This window comes from Anser anser (assembly GCF_964211835.1).
Source record: "Anser anser genome assembly, chromosome: 19".
Classification (NCBI taxonomy): Eukaryota; Metazoa; Chordata; class Aves; order Anseriformes; family Anatidae; genus Anser; species Anser anser.
This window is the reverse complement of record NC_139740.1, coordinates 11,099,564-11,124,717: the sequence shown is the minus strand read 5'-3', so window position 1 is coordinate 11,124,717 and position 25,154 is coordinate 11,099,564. Positions and strand designations below refer to the sequence as shown.

General features: G+C 44.0%; 1 protein-coding gene across 2 annotated transcripts in view; it reads left to right on the top strand.

Annotated features, from left to right (window-relative positions):
- The window catches only part of COPRS (coordinator of PRMT5 and differentiation stimulator), a 62,478-nt gene that overhangs the window by 32,988 nt on the left and 4,336 nt on the right, over nucleotides 1-25,154 (top strand). The window contains exon 4 of one of the 2 annotated variants that reach the window (XM_083805449.1): nucleotides 5,340-7,193. The exons of the other annotated variant lie outside the window; for it this stretch is intronic. Within the exon in view, the coding sequence (XP_083661575.1) occupies nucleotides 5,340-5,404 (65 nt within the window). The 3' untranslated portion in view covers nucleotides 5,405-7,193. Of the gene's footprint in view, nucleotides 1-5,339; nucleotides 7,194-25,154 lie in introns of those variants that run through there. 2 annotated transcript variants of the gene reach the window in all.

The window sequence follows — 25,154 nt, the reverse complement described above, 5'->3', positions numbered from 1 at the left end:
AGCAAGCTCAGATGAGCAGGTATGAAAACTGTCTTGGACAGGGAGTGCCTTAATTCTTCTGGGCTTTCCCCTTTGCAGATGTACCACATTCCTGGATTGTCATGAGAACTGAAATTGTGTTTGCTTTCCTTTTCCCCTTTGGAATCCTTCAGACTAGGTTCTATTGTTCCGCCTTGTGGCAGGGTCTGAATACCTTGTGATTCTCGCTGGGCAAACATTCATGCATGGCTTCGGGGGGGGGGGCAGGTGGTGGTGCTGGGGAAGAGTGCTCTCAGGCTAGTTACTGAGGAGCATTACTCCACAAAATAAGCTCATTGTATGTACGAAACAGTCTGTAGGCAGGTATTTCAGTTCCTGCAAAGGTACAGAATCCAAGGTTCCCAACCCACCCTTTGGTTACTTGATTGCCACTGAACCAGCTAGGCGTATTAATGGAAATGTGCTGGCACTCCTTTTGAGCTTGTGCAATGCCAGATCATCATAGAAAGCTACTTAAGAAACTCTGAATTCTTAATAATGAACAAACAAAAACAAAAAAAAAAACCAACAACCACAGCTAATTGGGACAAAAATTAGGTAAATACTTGGTCAAATGGATACGTAAAGCCAGTGTCTCAGATATGCTTGTACACACAGGACAGGCAGCGGTGTGGAGTGCTGCATTTAGCCAGATGTTTGACCTGTGGCGTGTGCATGGAAACATTTGAGCATGTAAGTAAGTTGCTATTTTGCACTGGGACCACTTAAGCTTGAAATTTCCAAAGACAAATTGAAGAGTACTTCTTTTTAAGTTGCAACGCAGTAATGGGAGTTAGGATTTATAAGTCCTGCCAAATGCAATAAACTTGTGTTATAGCCTTTTAAAATTGTTATATTGAACGCCGCTTATAAAGAGCCATCTTCGTTCTATTGTTTCATAATTTATTCAGTGTTTTCTTAACTGGCACATCAGCAGAACAGTAAAAGTGCCACTGAGTAAACTTTGTTTAATGGTGACCAATTTTTGTCTATGTTACAATAATGTCTGAGGGAAGAAACAATTACCTTGTGATTTGCTGTCAAAGCAGTAAGAGCATTTTCTTTCCAGTTCATTTAGAAGGAACATCACTTTCAAGCCTTCTCTTGCTCTCTTTCTGGAGTAGTTTCCTCTCCTGTGCTCTTGGATTTTTTGCTATGCACATGAAAAAGTTCTGGTTCAGTCCGGAAGCCAGGATTCCTAAGCAGAGCCTCTGCTGTCCTCTACGCAGTGTTGATCTTTAACGATGCGTTATCAGCACAGCTTGCCCTAGGTTATGAACAGTCCAAAATTTTCCCTTCAGGCTCCATGAGAAAGGTTGAGGCATAATCAGAGTAGTTGGCTCCATGTATCACATTACTCTTCTTGGATGCCAGAATTCAGTGAGAAAAAAACATATTTGGAATTCATAAATTGTTCTGCCCTCCTCGCCAGCATGCTGGCCATTAGCCACTGCAGGGATTGAACAGCTACCATTATGTAGGCAGCATCATGTTTTATAACAAATTGCTTCCTTATAGCCCACCTGCTGCTTTCAGTAATTTGAAAGCACAGTAAGTTGGGTCGCAAAAGTTGTATTTTGGAAGATGATGGGGGTTTAAATAAAAGGTTTCAAATTACTAGGCCTCAAATAGCTACCTAGAGAGGCAGTGTCTAGCATCTGGACTGTTACTGAATTACTGTAAGTCTCTTAATCAGCAAGGGAGTCCCTAAACTGAATGGCTGGTGGGAGTGAAACCTGACACTGAAAGGACAGCAATGTAAGAAAGCTTTGTGAGCAGCTCCCAGAGGAGAAGGATGAATAAGTACATCTTTAGGGAAAGAAAACCAAAGTTGCCTTTTAGGATAGAAAAACACATTCCCTGCAATGTGTTTCCTCTTGTTTTTGTTTTTTTGGTGTGTTTGTTTTCCTCATGTGGTTTTTGAATGCCTTCAGACCAGATCTTTTGGTGCTATAAATTGATGTAGCTCCTTTGGCTTCAATAAGGTTATGTTGATTTACTCCAGCTGAGGATCTGTTGTGTGAGTCTATTCTCATCCTGCTGGAGTTAGCAAGTTCAAGCCCACATTTTGAGTACTTCATGCATGCACAAGAAATTAATCATAGCAATGATGTGTGCAAAGTACGTGTGAACACTTTTCCACAGGCACTTTTCAAAATCCCTGCCTCTGCTATCTCCATCTAATGTCCCTGTCTCTTCTCTCAGTTGTGCTGGTTTTACCCTGGCGTTAATCCACCGACTTCAAAAAGTTCGCTCCTGGTTAACACCTGTCTGTAAACGCAGTGTTAAGTCATGCCTGTACCGTTAAATCTTCTGTCTCCGCATAAAGCAGCATATCCCCAAGGCTCCCAGTTGTGGAATTACTATCATCCTCTTTTAATGTAGTAGTGAGTGATGAACTGTATAGCTCCCATCCAACACCTACTGAAGGACAGCGTTTCCCAGTGACTTCTGTGGATATTGGCTCAAGCTCAGCTTCCTTCAGGAGCGGTGTACCGCTGCCTTTTGCTAACATCATCTGTCTGTGTGTGCTCTCCTGTCCGTTGGCTCTGAGGGGAAACGGGTCTGCGTAACTATTAGTGCTTCTTTTTTTATGATGTCCTGGAGCATCATACTGACAGGGCAGGGAATTCTATCCAGCGGTCAATACAGGAGGAAATGATGCCATCCCTCTTCCCCTGAATTTAGCAGGGATCATCTGAGCAGCCCCAGGGACCCAAGGAGAACTTGGCCAGTCTGCATGTCAGCGCTAGGATTATCGGGTAGGACTCAGAGCGCTGCACCTCAGTGTCGGTGCAGACTGGTGCCTAATTCCCTCCTCCCTTGCCTACTGTTTTTTAAATTCCCAACATTAGTAGATCTCAACTGCTTTTCCAGACCTGTGGCCGAGGCATGATGTGTGCAATTTTCCATTCATTCCCACTGAGCACAGTGTGGGAGGTTTATCTATGGCGTTCAGCAATACAGCACTTTCCTAGGTAGGGTTTCTGCATTTCAGAATTCTTCTGAATTGCAGAATTCTTCTGCATTTCTGAAAACAGGTTCATGGTACACCTCATATCGACGGCAAAGGAGGGCTGCTTTCCATTTTCTTACTCACCACAGTAAGTGGTGGCTCATGGGCTGAGCCTCTGCATTGTTTTTTATCAGTAATGTGACATTGTCACACTACAAATATTTTGTTTTATATATATATATTTATTTATTAAAAACTCAAGTGTGCTTTGAGCATGCAGGATAAAAAATCTAGACAATCAGCACCACATATTCGCAATCAGCATTTCCCCAAAACCAAAGGTCACAAATTGTCTTAGAAGACAGCTTGAAGAATCATAGAATTGTGGAATCATTAAAGTTGCACAAGACCTCCGAGACCACCTCTGAATCATGTCCCTAAGCACCACGGGAAGATGCAGATCTCAGTCATGAGCACAACAGGGAAGGGAGCATTGAGATAACCATTAAGGAGGGTGTTGAAGAAAGGCAAAGAGTTCCAGTGGGAACTGGTCCTTGGAGGTAATATAGGAGTGAAGCAGGGGTTTTCCTCTACACATCCTTGCATGACATAGGAGTGAGACCTTCAGGAAGTCTGGAGTTCATTCCTGTGCTGGACTTGACTTCTGTTTTCTCTGTAGCAAAGCTTGGGTGGCGTTACCTCCCTTCATTTTGCAAACCTGGCTCCACAAGGTTCTAACTCCTGGGCAGTGTCCTTTGACTTTTGAACAGAAGAGAAATCTGTGTGCAGATAAAATGCATGGGGAACCTTATGGCCTGGCAGGTGGAGAGTCCCAAAGAGTAAAATTGGAGCTGCCAAAGAAATGTTTGGCTTCCTTGAAATGCTGCACAATGGGGCATTTGTTTCAGTACTGATACCTGAGGTATTTTAAACTGACATGGCTTAATTTAAACCTCCCTGCTGTATGCACATTTGCATGTTTGCACGGATTAGCAGCCCACGCAGCTGCATGTTTGCACACACAACTACTTGGGCCAGCTGTTTCGGCCTCCACACTGCCAGCTATATTGATTTCTTTAATTCTTCTGTGGGCTCCTGAATAATGTGTGTCAAATGCAGAACTTGGTTCTGCTTTCTGAAAATAATGTCATCTAATGTAGCTGTCCTGTAAAGGACATTATTACCTTTTGGCTAGAGGAAAATCAGCGTTCTGTGTTTGTGTGCTGGTCTGCATTGCCTGCCCCTTTCATTTTACTTTCCTGTCTGAGTTGGAACTGATGGACTTAATAATGTCAATAAACACATTAGCGTTTTTACTCCGTATGGAGTAAAAAGCTTAAAATCATTGTAAGTCAAAATAGATATGAGGTGTTATTTTTAAGTAGCAGAAGCAGAAGTGGTGGATGTATGGTTTGTAATCAGTCCTCTTCATTGCCATGAGTGATGGTTAGGAATAATGTGCTGAAATCACTGTGGTTACAGACAATTGCGTTTAGCCTACGTTCTTCTTTAAAACAGCAACATGCACACGTGGTGAAGAATTAAAAAAGAAATCCTCCAGATACATTAGATCGTTATTTTGAAGATTTGTGTATGCAAGGACTGATCTTGCAATCTCCATGCAACCAAATCTCACTTACTTCATTCCTAATATAGCAAAGATAAATTCCATTTTCTGCGCCATTAGTCATTGTGTGCCATCTACGCTGGGGAACTTCTGTACTTGCCCCTTCTTTTTGCTAAAACTGAAATGATTATGCATAAGAACAGTAAGACTGTTGTATAAATAGCCTTTTCTTCCTCTCCATTGTTAATACTCCTCCTGCCCATCTGATTGTCACCTCAGTCATCTGTTCTCGGAATTTCCTAATCCTGGCTATGGAACTACAACTGCCCTTTACAGAGCTGAATTTAATTATCCTCTTTCACAGGTCTTTCCGAAGTTGTGTATTTGTTCGTCCAGCTGTCTGACATCCATAAAAAAAAAAAAAAAAAAGGTTTGCTTCCTCTAACCAAAGCTGTTTGTAACTGTGTAAGGGATAGTTGGTACTGAAGTCACAGATTATGTAAAAATGTTCTTGTGTCATAATGCCTAACATATGTGAGCGGCTCTGCCCTCCCGTGGATGCAAAGAGAACTCAGCTGCATGCCCGGTCCCCGCACCACTGAGACGTCACAAATGGTTTCAGTCAAGAGTCCGTGTTTATGGGGCTGGGGAGCCTGCATCCTGGCCTTCCCCAGCATTAAATACTACTTCACAAGAGCATCGAGTCAGCCTTGTGGTTTGCTGGAACAGTTTCCTCTTTTGAATCTTGGTCCTATTTTCATTTCCTGCGTTTTCTCCTCCTTCCCCATCCCCTCTGAGGCAGGGACGCCCAGCCTGTGCTCGCCCTCTGGAGAGCAGCCTCTCGGAGCCAGCCTGCTGCCTGACGGGACACCGAGCGCTCCCTGGAAGAGATGCTGCTGCAGCGTGTCTGTGCGTCAGTGTTTAGGTGCGCTGAATTTGAAGTAATGTGTGTTAGTGTACCAGAGCATACTTGTTTCTGATCACAGCATATTAATGTGGTTTATTTTGAATTCTAATCAACCGCTTAACCAAGTTAAACTGCTTTAAGCTGTCTCAGTCTGTCCTTGCTTTTCCCATGATTAGCAGTGCTTTCTCTTTCTTTCTTTACTTCTCTTCCAACCCTTCCAATTTTTTGGGAGATGCCAAGGAAAGTCTGAATAAATCTTTTGTTTCTCTGGGAGGAAAACCATAATTAGAACTAGCGTTAGGTGATGTTCTAGGCCAGGTGAGCAGCACCATCCAACTATGTTGGTGCTGCTGCTGGTGTCCAGCACGTGAAGAGGGGAGGGGAGGATTCATTGAGGAGGGATGTACAGTTTTTTCCATCATCCTGCCAAGCTTCCTCCAAAAGAGCCAAGATTGCTGACATGAGTAGAAGCTTGACCTGCAGGCAGCAGTGCCAAGTAATGCTGGCAATGTGTTTTACACAAGGGTGTGCTATCCTCGGCATTTTTCCCGAGCTAGATCATTCCCACAAAAACAGCTCTCTCCCCTCGCAAACGTAGACTGCAGTAGAGAGCTTGGTCTGCAAGCTCTGATTTGATCAAACATGCCCAGCAGAAGACAAAATGGAATGGCAGCTTTGCAACTTTAAAACGTGTCTATTTCCTTTCGAACCACGTAAATCAGAAATGGTAGGCTCTTCTTGCTTAGAGGTACTGAAGTTGTACGCGATAAATTTTGCATGGCAGGAAGAACATGCTGTGTCAGTGTGTCACTGGATTTGATAATTCACAGATCAGACTCAACAAAAATATTTATTAGCTGGATTTACTTGTCGTGAAATTGCCTTAAAATATGGGTAGAAAAAATACCAAGTAATGCAAAAAAAAAAAGAAGGAAAATGCATTATTGGATTAACAGAATAAAGAGTCTTTTGGAATTAGTTATTTTATATCCTTTATTTATGTAGGTAGATTCAGTTTCTTTTACATTACTCTATCCATAAATCAGCGAACTATATACCTTAGCCCAGAAGGATGCTCTCGGGAATTTCTCCCGTGGTAGTAGGAATGAACAACTTAGAGAAAAGACTGTGAGGATTTGCAGTGTCCCTTTGATTATGCTGGTGGCTTGTGGGCTTGTATTAGAGTGCAGATTTTAACAGTGAATACATTTTTGAATTTGATAATATTTTGTAATTTAAAAAATGTGAATAAGAGATGCTACAATAGTTAGGATAGAAATTGAGGCAGTCATTGATGAGTAATTGGAAAGTATTTTGGCAGAGTGGTGAGCTGGAGCTTTACTCCATGCTCATCCTGAAGGCCACTTTTATTCAACCAGTGCAGTAATGTGCTGGTGGAATCTAATACTTGTCCTGACTCAGCATCCTGACCCATGTGGGGAATTAATTTTTTTTTTTTCAGTTCAGTGCTCAAACAAACATGCAAAGGAATCTTTTGGTATTCAACTCCCTTCCTCCATGTTTTTCCCACAGAAACAAAGTGCTTCATTTTCAGCAATGTCCTTTTTTTGTGTCTATGCCTAGAAAAATACTTAGCTGCACTTTTAAACATGTAATTTCTAACCAAAATTCTGAGCACTTTTCAGATTTCAGTTAACCCAAAACATTCAGGGTGTTTTGTCGTTGTTTCATTGGTTTTTTTTTTGGAAGCCATCTGTCATGTGAAGGGAGCAAACTCTTTTTAACAGGGCAGTGGAGGGCATTTAAGCATACATGTCAGGAAAGATGAGTCCAAATAAAAGCCAGAGGTACGTTCTTCCACAACTGATGGGATTGCAGCTGAAGTGGGTGATTGGCGCTCACTCCATCCTGGTCTAGCCTACGGCAGGTTACAAGAAACAAAACCCTGAAAATGTAATCCTCTCCTTCTTTGCCCTCTCCTTTCCTGCATGGTCCCTGAGTTATTTTCTGTGGTGGATTCTCTTGTTCGTAGCTTAGTGTAACCTGCAGAGTGCTGTGCTGTATCAAACTCTCCTGTCCTCTTAATACTAATTCAACTGAATCACTAAGTCAATTTCAGGAGAAACTGCATGGGTATAGAATACCAATCTCATTTTCCTTCTTTCTTTTTTTTTTTTTTCTTTTTTTAACCTATTGTATCAGCATATAAAGTCCTACAGTATTGGTGGGATGGTTAATAAAGACTTACCATTTTTGAATGGGTGCACTAAATACGAGAACAATATGGGAAGGTGCCCATTCATGAGGAACCAAATGGCTGTACAGGAAGGCTTGCTCCTTACCTGGCAGGAGCTCGCAGGATGCTGAAAACACAGAGGCCTGGCAGGAGGCCGGGATGACACTTAAAATGGACCCTGTTGAAGAGGACTTTTCTCTCCCAGTATAGCAGTGCGGAGGCATGTAGTGTCAGATTTGCATTCATCTCTGCTCTGTCTCCTCGGGAAGCACCCAAACTCTCCAGCCCCTGTTTGTGGAACTGCTTGTGCTGCATCCTGACGGGAAGCCTGGAGGGTGCCAGTGATTTTCCGTGGCATGGAAGAATGCTTTGAGGTATTCCAGAGTGAACCCACTGGAGGCTGTCAGATGCTTTTCTTGATCTGTGTGATACTGACGATGATGATTTATTTTCTTTTCAGTGATGTCTCTTATGGTAAATCTGCTGAATAAGTATGATCTTATTTCCCCTTCAACCTTTCCCTTTGTTCTGTTCAGTATGAGAACATAGAAGACTGATTGACTGCTAAAAGGCACAACTTGCCTCAAGCATTTTTCCTAGTGTATTTTTTTTCTGTCAAATCATTTTCTTATTGTTATGGAGGCTTTTCCTGGTCATCTCCCTGGCTGAAGGATTTAACTCTATCAGGCATGCCAGGCTTTCACCATTTTAACATCTACTATTTAAATTAAGGGTCCTCTTACTCTCTCAGCTTTTCTCTCCCTTTTTCCACTGTTTTGTTTGCAACAGCAGTGAAGAGTTCCAGCAGAAATGCTGAGCCAAATTCCTTGCTGATACAAAACAGAGTTGGGGATTTTTTTAATGGCAAAGATCTGGATCATTTGATCTTACCTGTCCATGTAGAAACTACAGTTTTTAAAAAGTGGATTGGAAAACGAGACCCAGAGATGTTGATGACTTGCTAAGGTCCCACACAAAGTTGGTTGCATGGCAAGGAATAAAGCTGATGCACGTCTGTCCTCCCCGTCTTCCTGTGATGCTTACTAGATATTAACAGAACTTTGCAGTTTCCTCAGAGAAGAAAAGTCTTAAAGACTTCTGTAGGTAGAGAAGAGCCTCGCAGGGTTGCAGCAGAGATTGTTTTCCCCCTTTTTGCAGACTCAGGAAGTGAGGAACTTGATCTGACCTTCCTTGCTTTGGGTTTCATTCCCAAGCTCAGGTGGCTGATTGGTTGCGGGGCCAAAAGCAGGACCAGGGACTCGCTGGCATGGTGCAGAGCAGCAGCCTGCGTGCTCGCCATGCATTTATCATTAGCCTTTTACTGCACGTCTGCAGAGGGACAGTGGTGTAGGCGAGCACTTCCCATGTGCAGAGTCCCAGCCCTGGAGATCCAGGGTCTGGGTTCTGCAAGTGCCCTTCCTGGAGATGCTCATCACAGGGAGCTGGGAGAGCAAATGCTGCTGACTGCCAGGACTTGTGTCCTCAAACTTGTGTGGAGACTTGAGCACAGAGTGTTTGCACATCTCTGCATCCTTTCTGACTGAGTCTTGGGCTGGTCGGGTGCTCCTCCTTTGTGTCTGGTTCTGCTGAAGTCAGTCCCCATGTTGTTTTCCAGAAGGCACATCTAGTCTATAAATACAAATTATTTGCTTTTCCTGTTTGCTGTTTTTTGTCCCTCACACTTCTTCCATCTGAGTTCAGCCATTTACAAATTAGTATTCATTAGAAACTTGAGCAGCTCCATCCTGAGGAGAGGAGGGGGGAAAAAAAGCCTCTGGTGAGCCAAAACTTACTCATCCCATCCTGTTTTTCTGCCTTCTAAGAAAAATGTATATGGTTTAATCAGAATTCCCAAGTGACCCATAAGCTGGGTCTAGCTGTGGTAATCAGAGCCTTGTACTGGAGCCTGGCTGTCAGGGGTGGTTGTTAGAACAATTGATGCAGCAGACATCTGTCTCAGCTGAACTCTGTACCTCTGGGAAGAAAGTGAGCGTTCATTTGTATACAGAACATGGGAACAGGAGAGGCTCCACAATTTAATGATAGTTGCCATCTTTCTTTAACGAGCTATCGTGATATTTCATTAAAATAACATACGTGCTTTGAACTGTCACGTTTCTGCACAAGGCATTGCTTTAGTAGCTGGAGGACAAGTCGCTGCATTGCACAGGATGCAGGACTTCTGCAACTCATTGGTCTGTGGCTGAGTGGCATGTGGGGATAATTTAGTGGGACAGAAAGATAATTTTTGCTTGTATAATTAGGGCTGTTTAAAATTTAAATATATAATAAAACTGTTTGTCCCCTCGTCTTTCAGAGAGAGATTTTCCTGATGCTTTTGGAAACAATTCATATTTCAAACTCTTCCACAAAGACTGTGCTTCTGGCGCTACAGAATTTTCAACAAATATCAAGCTCTTGAGTCAAACACGCAGAGGCCATCATGAGGTTGAAAAGCACACAAACAAACTATTGTTAAAATTTGCTGATGCTGCTGGCGTTGCCAAGGGGGCATCTTGTTGTTCTTTGCTCATATGATTTAAAGTAATGAGAAAACTCAGAATGTGACAAATCGGGAGGCAGATTGCGTGAAAGCACTGGGCCTTCCCTGCTGCCACTGAGCTGAGCCCCGTGCAGACATGCACACAGTGGGCCCGTGGCCAGACGGGCAAATGTTCTTTCAATACTTGGTAGCAGCAGTAAGGGAACAGAGGGATGATACTGGAGGAGTGGGAGTGGGGAGATCAGTTTGCAAAAGCTGAGGCCCTCAGTTATATTCATCATTTCAATATTAAGCAGTCCTAATCACATAAGCACAAATTATTTCTTTTTCTCAGTAAGTTATCATTATACTCAGCTCGCTCATATGACAATGATTGCAAAAATGCATTAAGCTGTGCAGCCAGATATTTTCTTTTTCCTTCTCCAAATGTATTACACTGTTTAAATGAGGCTACATTTTTGTGAACAATGTGTGTATCAATATAAAATGAATCATTTGCGTTCTTCTCAGGCCTTTATTTAACACCTTCTTTGCTCAGCTTCTGAAATACAAGAATATGTCTTAGCCAATCTGTAGTGGAAGGGGTGCTATGCAAACAGCCCTCCGTACCCTGTCAACAAAACAATTTAAACATCTGTCTGAAGGCCTTCAGAACATCAGGAAATCAAGTGCATGAAACAGCACGCTTCCTTTTTGAGGACAAACTCTCTTCTCTGATAAAAACAGAAAGATGAAAAAGCTCCAGCAGAAACAACTTCCCTGGCTCTATTTCCAAGTCTAGAGGTGCACGAGGGTGCCTGCGCTCCCGCTGTGTGGGTGAATGACCCGTTACGAGTATTCCCGTGTTAATGCAGCAGCTGACGTGCACTCGGAGGTGACTGAGAGGAGCTGCCACCAAAGGTTTGGGGGCTGGAAGGTACTGGGTGCCGCCTGGGCACTGCGTGGACCCTGCAGGGGTGGAGGTGGCAGCTCCTCGCTGCGGGGGGAACGGCTGGAGCTGGGGGGCTGCCAGGGTTTTGAAGCGGAGGGGTTGGAGTCAGGCTTCTTCAGTGGCTGTGTTTCTGTCTGTCTGAGCCATCCGTGCTGCGATGCGTGTGTTGGTGTGGAAGTTTTTACTGGTGTTTTAGGTGTTTTTACTGGGGGGAAGTAGAGCACAGGCTGGCATGGATTTGCTTCAGGGTCATTCACAGCTGGACCGTGGCACTTCCAGGAGCTGGGGCAGTTTTTAACCTGAGCCTTCAAACATCCGACTTCCCATGGACAGGGCTATTCTGTACATGCTGCCCATGGAGCTGAATTAATCTCCTGATGAATTAGTTGCCTTTGAATTTGTTTTGGGGCCTTTTGTGCACTTTCTTTAAATGTAGGGCATTTCGGGTCCTACTGAGATGTCTGTGTGGTTGAAAATATATTGACTCTGAAGATGCGTGCGTGGCTCATGTATCTTTGTGACTCCTTCTCCATGTTTTTGTTTTCAGTATTGTATTTTTCCAGTCCTACTGATTTCAGTCCCCTGTTCCTATCATAATACTCACGGTGTGTGTATTGGGCAGGGTGACCTGACTATTTCAAGCTTCAGTCTGGTTTACTTTTTTTTTTGTCCGTTTAAACCATGTTACTGGAGATTGGTAGCCATGGTAACTCCCTTATCTGTGTTGAGAAATAAATACTAAAAATTGCTTATTTTTTTTTAACCTATTTATATATAAAAATGCAGAAACAAATAAAACCTCCAGTATATGACTCACTTCATATTTTGAAGTCTCCACTACTTCTGTTAAATGTGGAACCAAATAATCTGAAAATATTAAAGCAAACTCTGCTGCTTTTCAAGGCATTCAATGTACGCAGGAGGGCTCTGGCCATGCTCAGCCCGTGTTGGCTTTCGGACGGCGAGGAGGCGCGAGCAGCTCCCCAGGGACCTCGCTGGGCGTGAGCACAGGAGGAGCTCCAGGAGGAGCCGCATCTGGGGAGAAGGCTTGGGCTGAACTTTTCCATATTTCATGTCTGTCAGTCAGGCTATCTGACGAAAGGGCCTGTGTTTTCCATACCTTTGAGTCAGCTCTTTGCTGTGGAGTAGGCTGAGAAATGCACCTGCTGTCAGTTAATTTAACAGAAACCCTTCCAGGATGGAATTGCTGTGGGTCTAGAAATCTTTGCTTAATTACTGAACCTTGATAGCCTAAGACTAGTGCATAATTCAGTGATTCCTCATAAAGAAAATCAATGTTTTTATTTCAAGTCCCACATAGGAAAAACCCTGCAAATTGCTTCAAAAAAGCTTGCTTTACATTCATTATATGTGATGTAGGGCTGCAAAAATGCCTCCAGTTTTTACTGCCTGTGTGCCATTGACATTTAAAGACAATGTGCTATCAATTCCTCAGATTGCCACATACTCTGAAGGCCGTTGGGATCAGCAACAGGCAAAGTGACTCAGGCAGTCTCAAGGAATATCTCGTCTAAGATCTTCAGTTATTTTCCAGTAACTGGATTCCAGTTCTTGCTAAACTTGTCTGCCTTTTGGAAATGCTGAGCCTTCTGCCAGGTCATTCAGGCTAATTCATTCTTCCTCTCTCCTCCTACCTACCTATGGTGATACAAGGCTTTGCTGGAAGAGTGGTACATTTTATCAGACCAATGGATATAATTGCTGGAAAGGGATGTGTAAGATTGGTCAATTCTGTGGTTGTGCCTTACTATCTTGATGTGTGTGCTCTTTTAATTCATTAATGTCAGCTTTCATGAGAAAAATGGAAGGTAAAGGTTTTCCCTGATGGTGTTTGGACAGTTGGAGCTGGCGATAGCGTATTTTAAATTCAGATAACATGCTGTTTTGCTTTTCACATGCAATTTTTTTTTCTCTTCTTGGATTGGATAAGCATAACTTTTGGAATTTCAGTGAAAATGATTTTGCACATGAATTCTTCGAGTATATGCCAACATGATTAAAGTGTTCTTGTCAACATTCCTACTTACAACCTATTTGCTAGAATGGTCACATAGAACAAACACACAACAACAACAACAAAACATGTGGACTCAGTATGAAGAAAATTACTTTAAAATTTTTTCTATTCATAGAAATATTTGTTTAGGAGTAGCTCTATTCCAGTATCACTTCTATTTTCTATACATGATAGCGTGCATTTATTTTCCAGCAGGGCTCCTCCGCGTGCTGTTCCATTGCTCACTGCCTCCTTCTATGTTTCTGATTCACTAATAAACTATTTTTGGTTCTTCTTTTCCTCTGCCTTAATTTCAACCCTTACTAAGTGTCCATGCAGCTTTGCCCTCCCCCTGCAGCATGTGTCAGTGAGCAGTGATTTCTGGCTTGATTTTTGTATCTCTCCTTTTTACTAGTTCCCGTTGTTTCGCGTGGCAGAATGGCTCTGAAGCTCGCTCCGTGGCCATCGCTGTTCTGCCAGGCAGCGCTCCAAGTTCGGGACTCTGGCATCCAGTTGTGACAATGCTAGGCGTGATGTTGAAGGATAAATGAGGAGCATCTGTTACTCCAGAAATGGGCTGCCCTTATATAGTCTGAGCTGATTAGCTGAACCGGGGTTTGAGAACTTGTGGAATGGCCTGGGAGCTGAGAGGCAGGCAGCAGTGTGTGTGCATTTACAAACACATTTAATCTCGCATTTAATGAGTAAGGTATTTAATTTTTTCTCCCTATATAAAGGGAGACCTGAGCCCCAGAAGAGTAACTGTTGGCTTTGGTACTGTTTGAGCAATTACCTGCTGGTTACAAAAGAACAGGTTCCTGTGTGACTGTGTTAAGGTGGGTTTGCTTCTCAGAGCAAGGTAAAGCATGAGCCCTGGTCTCCAGGTGGAGGTGCCATCTGACTGGATGGGGCTGCTCCAGGCACTGGGTCGCCTGGCGGCAGAGCCCGGCACTCGCTGTCCCGTTTGCCCTCTCCGTACGTGACCTTGGCCTCTGCAAAGTTCTGCTTTGGCTGGAGGAGCTGCTATTTTGTTTGAATTTCTTCCTTCAGGACAGGGGGAGCTTGCATTTCTTTGCAGGGACTTCCAACTGGAAAGAGAGCTCAGATGAGCTGCAGAAGGCTCAGCGCTGCTCACAGCAGTTGTAAGCGCGTTAGAAACTGTGCAGGGAGAAGAAAATTTGCTGTCATTCAGCAGAAGCTTCTTAGGCAGTTCTGGAGAAATCTTTACTCTTCCTTAGCAGCATCTCAAGTCCATCCTTGCAGCAGCAGAAGAGCAAAGAAGGAAATTCTTGCTTAAATCTCATGCGCTTCTTCGGAGTACCTTGTCCTGATATGTGCTATTTCATGCCCTTATGTGGAATCTGCCTGTCACTGATGCTGACGGATGCAGGATAAAGTGCACTTTCCTTTGGCTGTGCCAAGTGGATATGCAGCAGCGTGCTCAGCTAAAAAGGCTAGCTGCAGATTATACACAGAGCCAGGTCTGTCTGGGGGAGAGCTTTATTCTCTTAAAAGTACCTGTTCAAAGTGTGCACGCACAGCTGCCTTGATGCAGATGTGATACTGGCCAGCAGCGTGGGGTAAGGCGGACGTGCTGAGCCTGACCCACACATCTACCTGGGATTTTCAAATCCAGAGTGATTGTTGAATTGTTTTCTGTTATAGACTGGAGCAGGGACTTTTAGTTTCCCGGTTTAATGGTTGTTTACTTAGGTCTGAAACCAGGGCCCAGGTTTTAGCTGTAGCAGCTAATCCTTGCTACTGAATAATGGGTGACTTTACGTAGCAAATATGTTACAAGATCTGAGGTCAGTGGATGGGAATGAAGAGCCAGAAAGGAGGTTTGTCACGTCTCTCTACTTGCCATAACAAGCCAAGCAGGGAGAGCCAAGTTTGAGCCCCGTCACAGAGCATGTACCATAGCTCTGGTGAGAGCTACTAGCGTCGAAGTTCACAGTCAATTATTTCCAGGGAGTAGATAGACATGGGAATCAGGCCAGTAGATGTTGCCTTTCTATTTCTAGATTTAAATAATTAGTAGGTGTTCATTTACTTTTGCAGACTTCTGGTACTGGATGAAAACACAGGCACAGTGCAGCAAAACACCATGCTTGGGAAATTTCTTCCCTTTAAATAATCATTTTCCTGTTTGCCAGCAGCACTGCTGTTTACAGCCTGAAGATTGCAGACAGATGGGTTCATTCAGTGTGAATTTCCAGGCAGTTTTCAACCTTTACTTTATTTTGAAGTGCCATGGGAAAAATAATCCCTGTTTTTGTGTGCTGGTTTTCATGTATGCAGTTGCAAACACTGGGTGCCAAGAATGCAAAGGATCCAAACCTACAGTAACTAACTAGGTCACCCTTGAAATGTTGTCACGTGTTTGGGCTTTTGCCTTTTTTTCTTTGTTGAGGCTGCAGAACGTAAGGGCTGAGCAAAAGGCAGAAAAGAAAAGTGCAGCTGTGCCTTATCTCTCCAGATCTTCCTTGATCTCATTAGTGTCTAGGAAATGGTAGACCCCAAAGAGGGGCTTATCAAGAATGCACTAACAAGAAGCTGCCAGTTGTGAACCAGTCCTTTGTAACAAGCAGGTAGTTGAATGGGAAAAAGTACTAAAGGCCAGATTCTGAATCCTAACTGGTCATTGATAGGGTCTTCATGAGCACTACTCAGACACACCACTGGCTTGTATTTTTTAGTTGGAGTTTCTAGGTTTGCACTGCTAATGCTTCAACAAGCTTGTGCAAAATTGCTGAGGTTTATGTTAGAAGTATGCACCTTCGGGGGTCCTTAGTTGGTGCCTGAGAATTGCTAAGCTCTGGCTATATGCAGAAATAGGCTGTGTACATCTGCCTGCTTGCTTCCGTTGTCCTTCTAGTTGTATGAAACATTTCTGTGCTTTCATGGGCTGGCAGCTCCAGTAGGGTAATGGGTGGGGGAGTCACTTGTGCAGGGCTTTGTCAGATAGGGGCTTCTTCCCTGCTGTAGCTTATCACTCTCTGCTGGGGAAACCGAGGCATGTCCCGGCCCTGCTTTAGGCTAAAAGTGCTGGAGGATGTGTGGTAGGGGTTTAAAAAGCAGTAACTGAACGTTATTGGCAGGGAGATTGGTGCTGGGGCAGAGGGGATGGTCCGTACCACTTATCTATTATGTTCTGAACCAACCACAGTTTTATTCCAACATGTTAAGGGAGACAGATTCCAGGACCTGAGGCATGAGTATCTCAAGTGGCCTTGTCTCGTCTGTCGGGAATCGAAGAGGCTGAGAGGCACTGCTGTCCCTGCTGCAAGATGCTCTGCAGCTGCATCTTCAGAGTGCATGTCCACAGGTGTGACCTGCAGTGCTTGTGGCACAGCAGCCTTCCTGCAGCACTCTGACTGACATGCTAAGCACAGCAGCCTGGAAATGAAATTCTGCAACGTGTGCTAGGGGGTTGGTCGCTGCTCTTGGCTATTGCTTTCTACAAAAAACCAAACCAAAACAAAAAAAAACAACAAACAAAACAAACAAAAAAAAAACGAATTTTTGAAATGGATTCCATCTTGGTCCATTCCAACCCCAATCAATCACATTTAATTATCTGCCCAGGGCACAGGGTATCCATCAAATGCTGATAAATTCAATGAACATGCAGATTGTATCATCTTTTGTCATCAGTACCCTCTGTTCTTGGCATTCATGCTAAAGGGCTAGACTGTAGATATGTTGATTAGCAGATATGCTGATCAGTCATGAAAATTCATTTACAAAATGAATTTGGATTTGGAATGAATATGTTTTTTTTCCACCTCAGGCAAAGAGAGCCTGAATTCTTGATTACACATAATTATTTATACTCACATTTAGGCCATTTTATATACCCCCAAGGTGGTGTAAACTGGTATGAGTGTTAAATATGAGGTTAGATCTGAAGTGTTTAAGCATTTCAGTCAGTTGTTGGGTACTTGGAGACGGAGGCAGAGTGGGAGTTGCCTTTTTTTTAATTGTCTTTATGTATAAGCTGATTTATATATCATCTGCTGCTTTATTTTCTCTTTGGAAGCCTGATCAGGTGTAGCCCAACTGGTTCTTTAGATTTACTACTGGAAAGTGCGCTTGTCAGTAGCTATGGTTAAGGAACATTTTTTTGAAGCATGCATCCTCTCAGTTCTGAACTTAATGGAAACTCTGCTTGTTATTTCCTGAAGGACAGATGTCCCACTCTAGAAATCCCGGTGCAGGAGACTGCCTTGCGTCTCAGCTTGTGTTGCTGTGAATATCCCCTTCCACCTTTACTTCACACTGAAGTTGTGGGGATGCTCCTCTCTATTTTCCAGTGGTACTGGTGTCTTGGGGGTAATAAGGCTCCACGTGCTATGGGCTTTAAAAAACCCTTGCAAGACCAGTCACTTGGCATTCAAAGGAAATGTTTGCAATGTTCAGGAATGTCAGACTGTGGCGTGTGCCAGCACAGCTCAGCCAAGATTATGTCGCCTGGTGTTTCCACAACAAAATGACCTGCCCCAAGTTCAGTGTCTGCCATCGCAATACCTTGGGAGTCCCAATGGCTCAGTGCTCCTTCAAGTCTCAGTTTTGCCATTTAAACCCAGACGGTCCTTGGTTTCACTGTGCTAAAACCAGGTTTGTCCTGTGACTTTCTCTCCATTAGAGAAATTTAAGCAAGAGCAGTGCCTTAACCTACATCTCGAAACAAACCAAGAAAAATCCCCAAGCGGTTGGCTTTTTACCTAATCCAAATTTGCAAGATTTTACATATGTGCAAGAGATTTTTCTCCAATGCTTGTCTGGGAACCTTTCTCCCAGAAAATCCTGTTGGAGTTTCCTTAAGCCTGTCTCCAGCTGTCATTCACACTGAGCGGCAGCAGGGACTGGACCTTCCATCAGGCTGCGAGCGTATCTGTTGTGGAGGCCACTGAGTGTTAAGGGACGTATGAGCAACCTGGTGACATGCTGAGGTCCAGGACCTGAGAGTAAGCCCGTTCTGGACTGTCCCAGCTGCTGGCTCAGCCTCGCACTACTCGCTTAGGGTTACCGCACATTATGGGCAGGCTGCCTGCTCACGTGCATGGTTTCGAGCCCTCGAGCTTCAGTCCTGCTTTTATGGCTATGGGGAACTGCCTTGGGCTTTGGGGGGCAGAAGGATTTGGCTGTGTGGTACATGCTGGTGATAGGGAGCTATCCTCCAACATGCTGTGTGCTTCTTTCTTTAACAGATTAGTGTTTATTTGATCTTCCCTTGGGTGTATGTTGTCCTCTTTTAATTGCAATTTTTTAGGCATTCATACCCCTTTGCTTAGCTCCTAAGTTTTGCTAATAAGTTCCTGATGTATGCCAAGATAGTGAAGATGATTAATGAAATTGTTACACTCTCAGATTCTTGTTCTAACGTGCTGTCTTTAGCTGGTTTCAAAGTTGGATGCATCTGCACTGTTACCTGCAACGCAGCCCATGTGTTTCACCACAGAAACAGGAAAACTGGAACACGCTTCGCTGCACTCAGCGGCTGTCACGCAAGAATCACACTGCAGAATTAAATATAGCGAGCAGCCTGGTGGCCAGTGGCTGCTGGTTCAGCCGTGGGTTTTACTGAATCCAGCAGGGAGGTGACATAGGTACGAGTAGCTTGCTTTTGCATCTGGCAAAAGGCGTGCTCCTTCCATGCCAGACTGCAATTATCCTGTGTGCCATAAAGCAGGACTGGCAAAGATGGTGAAAGAATATATACAAGTACCAAGTAGTTTGAGGGGAATTAATAAATCTCATAATCTCTGTTACACTGCTTGTTTTTCTAAGTCCTTTTACTGTTCCTCCAAGACTAGAATACAGCACTTAAGCTCATTAAAAATGCTTTAAGTTATAAACATTCACCATTTGTCATTTCCTTTGCAAACAGTGCTGATCCGATAAGTGTGTTTCCTTTCCCAGAGCTGTGAATATTTCTTTGTGGAAGAAAGTTTGCTCTGATAAAAGCAGGTTTAGTAAAGTATGAGTGCGTGATTCTCTTCCCTTTGACAAGCATTTAGGTTCTCGCTGATGTTTTCTTTTCCAAAGATCTGCCCTGTGCAGGGAATTTCAGACGCGGAAAGCAAAGAGCTCTTCACAATGTGTTATGGCAGCATTTGATGTAATATCCACTGCATGCCTTGAAAAGCAATAAATAGTGCTGGCAATATGAATGATGAAAAAGAAAAGTCAGATAATTATTTTGAGAAGTACTAGGAAACACATCCAGTGTGCTTCAACTGCCTTTAATAAAAAGGTACATCAGTGTAAAGCTTTTTTTTTTTTAATTTGTATAGATTGGGATGATGATTAAAAGTACTACCTGTGTTGGAGATAGTTGTATTTTCTTCTTGGGGTCGTTATTCAGGAATGTTCTGAAGTGTGGCTGTGGAGCTGGGAAGCACCAGAGCCCCAGTGTTTCCTTTCTGAGCTGCTCTTTGCATTCCCCATGCTCACATGGACCCTTCCTTTGGGTCCACTACCTTACAGCAGTACTGTGGAGGATCAATACACCTTGGGTGCATTGCACCGCTAAGTAATGATTAGATGCTGTGCTAATCAGGGTCAGGTAATACTTAAGACTGCAGGAGTAGAGAAGGAGCCCCAAGTGCAAGGTCTGAATGTTCCTGTTTAGTCTTCAGAGGGGGCAGGAGTGTGGGCTCTCTCGTATCTGCATGTGTTGGGGTGAACCTCTGTTTCTAGGCTGTTATTTCTCAAGCACTGGGTCTGCACACTAAGTCTACACGTGACGCAGCATCCTCTCACCTAATTGCAAAACTCTGCTTAAAAAACACTGAAGAGAGTAGACGGCTAAATCATCCTGCTGATTTTCTTGCAACATATTTTTCTTCTCTCTTTCATCTGGAAACTCACACTCAAATCTAAGATGTCAGCGATTTGTCAACCATTTAGTTATGTAAAGATTATCCATGTCTTTAAAACTCTGGTGTGCAATTCACTAGCTGGGCCAATGTATTTGATGATGCTTCACCTCACTGATGATACCACATCCTATCCTAATTACATAATTTATAATTTTGACTTTTTTCCTAGATAATATTGCTCTTTGTCCAAAACAGGTTGCTGGCAGCTCACAGTATTGTTGCTAGGTTCCCCCAAGGAATTCCCAGGTAGGCAGGCAGGACAAAAGGAGAAAGCCATTTCTTGAAAAAGGTGGGGGGAGCTGTTCAGTGACTCCATACAGCTCGTGTTTATGTTAAGTACCATGGGCAGAAAGCGATTCTGCCCAAGGCCCATAAATCCAGGCATTCACGGGGGTTCAGGTGCCTTATCTCCCCTTGAGGATTTAACCACAGGCTGTTGATGGGCTCCTTGAATGCAAACACTGATAGGTTAAATTTCAGCACTAACAACGGGGATTTCAGTGCACGAAGAAATGCTAAACGCTGATGGATTTTGCTTAAGAAATGAAAAAGCTTTTATACTTGGAGAAATGTAAAGCTTGTTGCTTCTGGGGACAGAGTACAGATGTGGGAAAGGTTCCCTGATACTGACCTAATGGAGAGGTGTGAGTGAGATCAGCATCTTTCAGATTTCTGACAGAATCCATTGGTTAGCCGTCTCCTTTAGGGCCGGGTAGGATGAGGCAGGCTGGTGAGGTTGGTGACCTTCCGAGCCCAGCTCCTGCCTGCATTAGGAAAAATGTCTCTAGCTCTCCTAGGTATGTGCTGGGAAAGATCAGTCTGATAATAGAGCGACAGCCTTAGTCAAACTTGTCTGGCAAATTCTGCTTAGAGGGTGGGCTGAACCTCTGCAAATGCTCCTACAGAAACCTATTGACTACCTTCTTCAGCCACGTACATGCAGCAGCCCAGGGATTTAAGAGGCCAATACCCGTTTTCAGAAGAGATTCTTCAGGCCAGACCCAGCCAGTACGTACTCCTTGTGTGTGCCATTTGCTGTTGGTTGGATGTGACCTAGAGTGAAGCTTTATGGATAGGAATCACTAGGTATCTTTTTTGTTTTGAAGTAAAAGTTTGACTGTCTGGGCCATAGAAATGTATTTTGATCAGCTTTCACTGAGAAATATGCTCCTAAGAACTTAGGCCACCTTTAGAAATGGGACTCCCAAATGGGTTACTTGCGGTGATGTGGCAGTGCCTTAACTGTGGGCATTATGCCTGTTCTAACACATCCCAAATGCTCTGCTTGATGTGACCCAGGTTGTTTGACCATAGGCAAATGCTAAACATATTTCTGTTGGTTTTGAGCATGAGTAGTCTCCCGTGGTTTATCTGCCTCTTGTTGTGCTAAACTGAATATGCAAGAAGACATATGTCCTGTCCTGGTGTAAAGGGCAGCAGAACTCAGGCATGCAGAGAAGGGACCGGGGAGGATGTCAGTTAAAGGCAAGACTCTTTTTGGTTATGAGATGATTGTGGCTAGGGCTAACGCATAATTGTGATATTTGCTTATCCCCATATTTGCTGTTTTCAGGGTAGTAAGAAGGACCTCTTGCGATCCTCCTGTGGTAACTTTCTGAATATCTAATTAAATACTAAAAGGACTTAATTTATAACTTTTGCCAGTTACTTCAAAAAATCATTATTTCTTGTAAATATTAACTCTGCTTTTGCAAGTTTGGTTGCAAGCCAGGTAGACACATGCTTCCTCTAGCCTTGCAGGCAGTCCTGCACTGGCCTTTTCCTGAAAGGCCTCAGATCACCAGCACACTGCTGTGAGCGTTCAGAAATAGCCTCCCCTTTCAGGCTGCAGCAGGAGCTCCCAGGCAGGGTGCTTTGCCTGGCTCCTTTCTTTGCATGCAGCTGAACACAAGTGGAAAGAGCTGATCCAAAACGGCTTCAAGCCACCCCTTCCACTGCTCTTGCAAATGTTTGATTTTTTTCTGTTTGAATGCTAAAAAAGTTGTTATACTGTTGCAAGGGTGCTAGGCTTTGCTTTCTGTCCCCTGGGGTAGCCAGCTCCAGCTCAGACTTTAGACGTTTCCTTACTCCAGGGCAAGAATCAACAGTCTTAGAGATTTGTGACCCTGTGTCCAAAGCCAGGAAACTGTAGCTGAGCCAAAACCATTGGCATCACTGCTGAGAGTTAATAAATACATTCATTCCTGTAGTACATTTTTATTGGCATGAGTGAGGCTTTATACATACCACCTTGTTTTCCCTGTGCCTGAACAAGGAAAGCTGTGCAAGTTGGACTTAACAGTGATGCTAGGCTTATTCAGAGACCTAACCAAGTTGGACTGATAAGACCTCAGATTTTATGACCGCTGTATGTCATCGTATCATCTTATCTGAGCTCCCGTGTGGCAGCACAGGCTATAGAGCTTCATCCTTTATCCCTCTTAAGCCAATGCATTTTGTTCGAGTGAAGCTTTTCTCTAGAGACCGCCAGCCATTACTCTGCGTTCGAGTTCCTGGGGGAGTGCTGCAGAATCACAAGGAGCTAGGCAGGTATCAGAGCTTCTAGACAGCATCTGTTGCTCGTTCCAGAAGTGGTGTTTCTGATACTTCTGCAAAAGACACGTAAAGAAGGTAGAAATACCTATGAACCTTATCGAAGCCAGTCCCCTGGGGTGTGCGCCTTGCACATGGAGTGCCTTCTTCCAGGATCATGTCTGCAGCCCCACTGCTAGCAGCTGCTGCTGTTTCTTAAATATGTTGGAGCTGGAGTGCTCTTCTCATGGGTGTTTGGGGTGCTCTGAGTGTTTCCAGCAGTTTCAGAGCTGGCTGGGCACTGGCCGGGGCCAGCACCTGGCACAGGCACCACCACAGCCCCAGCAGCCAAAAGGTGCTGTGCGTGCCCAGCACCATGCTGAGGTGGAGTCAGTGGGGTGCTCATGCACAAACTGACTGGGGGCTCCTGCATGGGATCCCTGGTTCCTCAAGCATAAACTCATTGGACATTCATGCATGTAGTGATTGCGTTCTCATGCATAAAACAGGGCCCTCGAGCACAAATTATTTGGGTGCTCATGCGTGAAGCACTTGAGTGCTCAAACATGCCCTGCTAGGGCATTCAGGCATATGCCAGTTAGGCACTCAGCACCAGCTGGGCACCCGTGCATAAACTAATCAGGAGCTCATGTGTGAGTTAACTGTGCACCCAGGAATAAAGACTGATTAGGCACCAGTGCGTACTTAGTGGGTGCTCATGCATGAGTTTATGCATTCCTGCATAAAGTAATTAGGTGTGCATGGGTGGACTGATTTGGTGCTCATGCATGACTTAAGAGGGTGCTCGTGTGTGTTGTTCTGGCACTCATGCACAAGCTAATTGGGTGCTCATGTGTAAATGCCATAAACCTTGCGATTTTTGCCCAATACTCCCAATTCCTTTGCCTTCCAAAACCTTTCACACTTTGGGTGGTTTGGAATTGAGTTAGAATTGCTCAATTTGGGCCCAGAGCCAAGTGGGGCAGTAATTAGAAACAGATGGCACAAAAGAAGAGCTCCTTCCCTTGCAGAGATTAACGACCATCAGTTATATAGTTCTGTGCCATCCTAGAACATCCTCCCAGCTCACACAATTGCTGTTCCTCTCTTTGCCCTTTGTAAACACCAAATTTCCTTTGTCTGTTCCAGATCACTCTGCAGGTCTCCCCAAAGCACTTTATTTTCTTCACAGCTTGTGCTCTTAGACCTCATTGCTCATGGCTTTCTTTACAGAGCAACTTTAGTAAGTAAACTAAGCTGTACCTGTTTCTTTCCTTCTATTTCTTTGGGTCTTTCTCAGGTGGAAGGCGTGCCTGTGTGCTGGCTGAAAATTGCTTCTTTTAATCATGAGACTGACATTCAGCTGGCGAGGCCTCATCCCCCTAAGGAATAGGTATATAAAAGGAATCAGCACTCCTGAAACAAGTCAACCCAGCACTTTTTTTTCTTTTTTTTTTTTTTTTCTAGCATGAAGCTCTGTCAACAACAAAAGAATTAGAGAATTAGAGAACGTTTTTACCAATGGCCTACCTTAAGACCAGTGCCACAGCTAGGAATAAATAAAAATACTGTTGGCGATGCTGTGGCAAATGTGTACTGAGTCTGTCGTGTAAGTGCACGTGTATTTACACATGTGCCAGACACATGCCTATGGCTCAGGATGCAATCAGCAGATGGCACTATTACATACACACCCGTCCTTCCGTCATTTTTGTTACTGCAGTGTGGCATTCTCTTTTGGGAGAACTAGCAAAGAAGTTGCCCTTCCCTTAACTTCTCTAACTAGATTCAGCTCTCGTGATAAAGAGCTCCCTGGGGAACAGGCAGTTGTGCTGGAGTTTATTTGCAGGCTCTTTGTGATTGTTTCTCTTCAAAGATCTGTAGTGCAACCAAAATTGTTATACTAAAACCCAACCAACAGACCTCCCCAGACACGATGGCACCACTTTCTCTTTGGAAGAGAAACCGATCAGTGTGTGTCAGGGGGAGCTACTTTTGTCTGCTCACCCGTCCAGGCTCGTGCACATATGGGTTGGTTGCCCGCACAGCCACAAAACTGAACTTCTGATGCTGGACACAAAGATTTATTTCTGATTTCCAGGTACTATATTTCAGATGCTGCAGTAATGCACATATACAGTTGCCCCTGAAGTCAGTAGGTAGGTTTTGTGTAGAAAAGGTTGAAGAAATGAGCTCGGTGGGTGGCGTAAGTCCAACGTAGTGTTTTATTGCTCTTAAACCAGCAGCACTGCCCTGTCTGTTCCTGTTACCTGTTTCCAAGTGGCTGGTAGTGTGGTTTTGAGGTTTCAGGCAAGAGCCTGATTGGGAATGGGGCACAAATAAGATACAACAGCTGCCTTCAGGCTCTTGTCCTGAGCTTGAGCGGTGCAATTTCAGTGGCCTTTTAGTTTGTGGGATTCTCCTTGCAAAAATAAAAAGGCAGGGCCTGAATACTGTTCCTCTGGATGAATGCTGCACTGCAAGTGTCAGTATGGTACATTATTTTTATTACTTTTTTGTTTTTAGGGAATTCTTGGGGTCCTTTTCAGGCTTTTGCTGTGACTCATTGTGAAACTTGAGGCAAACATATTGTCTCCGTTAGTTTATACAGGTATAAGGCAAACATGCAGAGCATATTT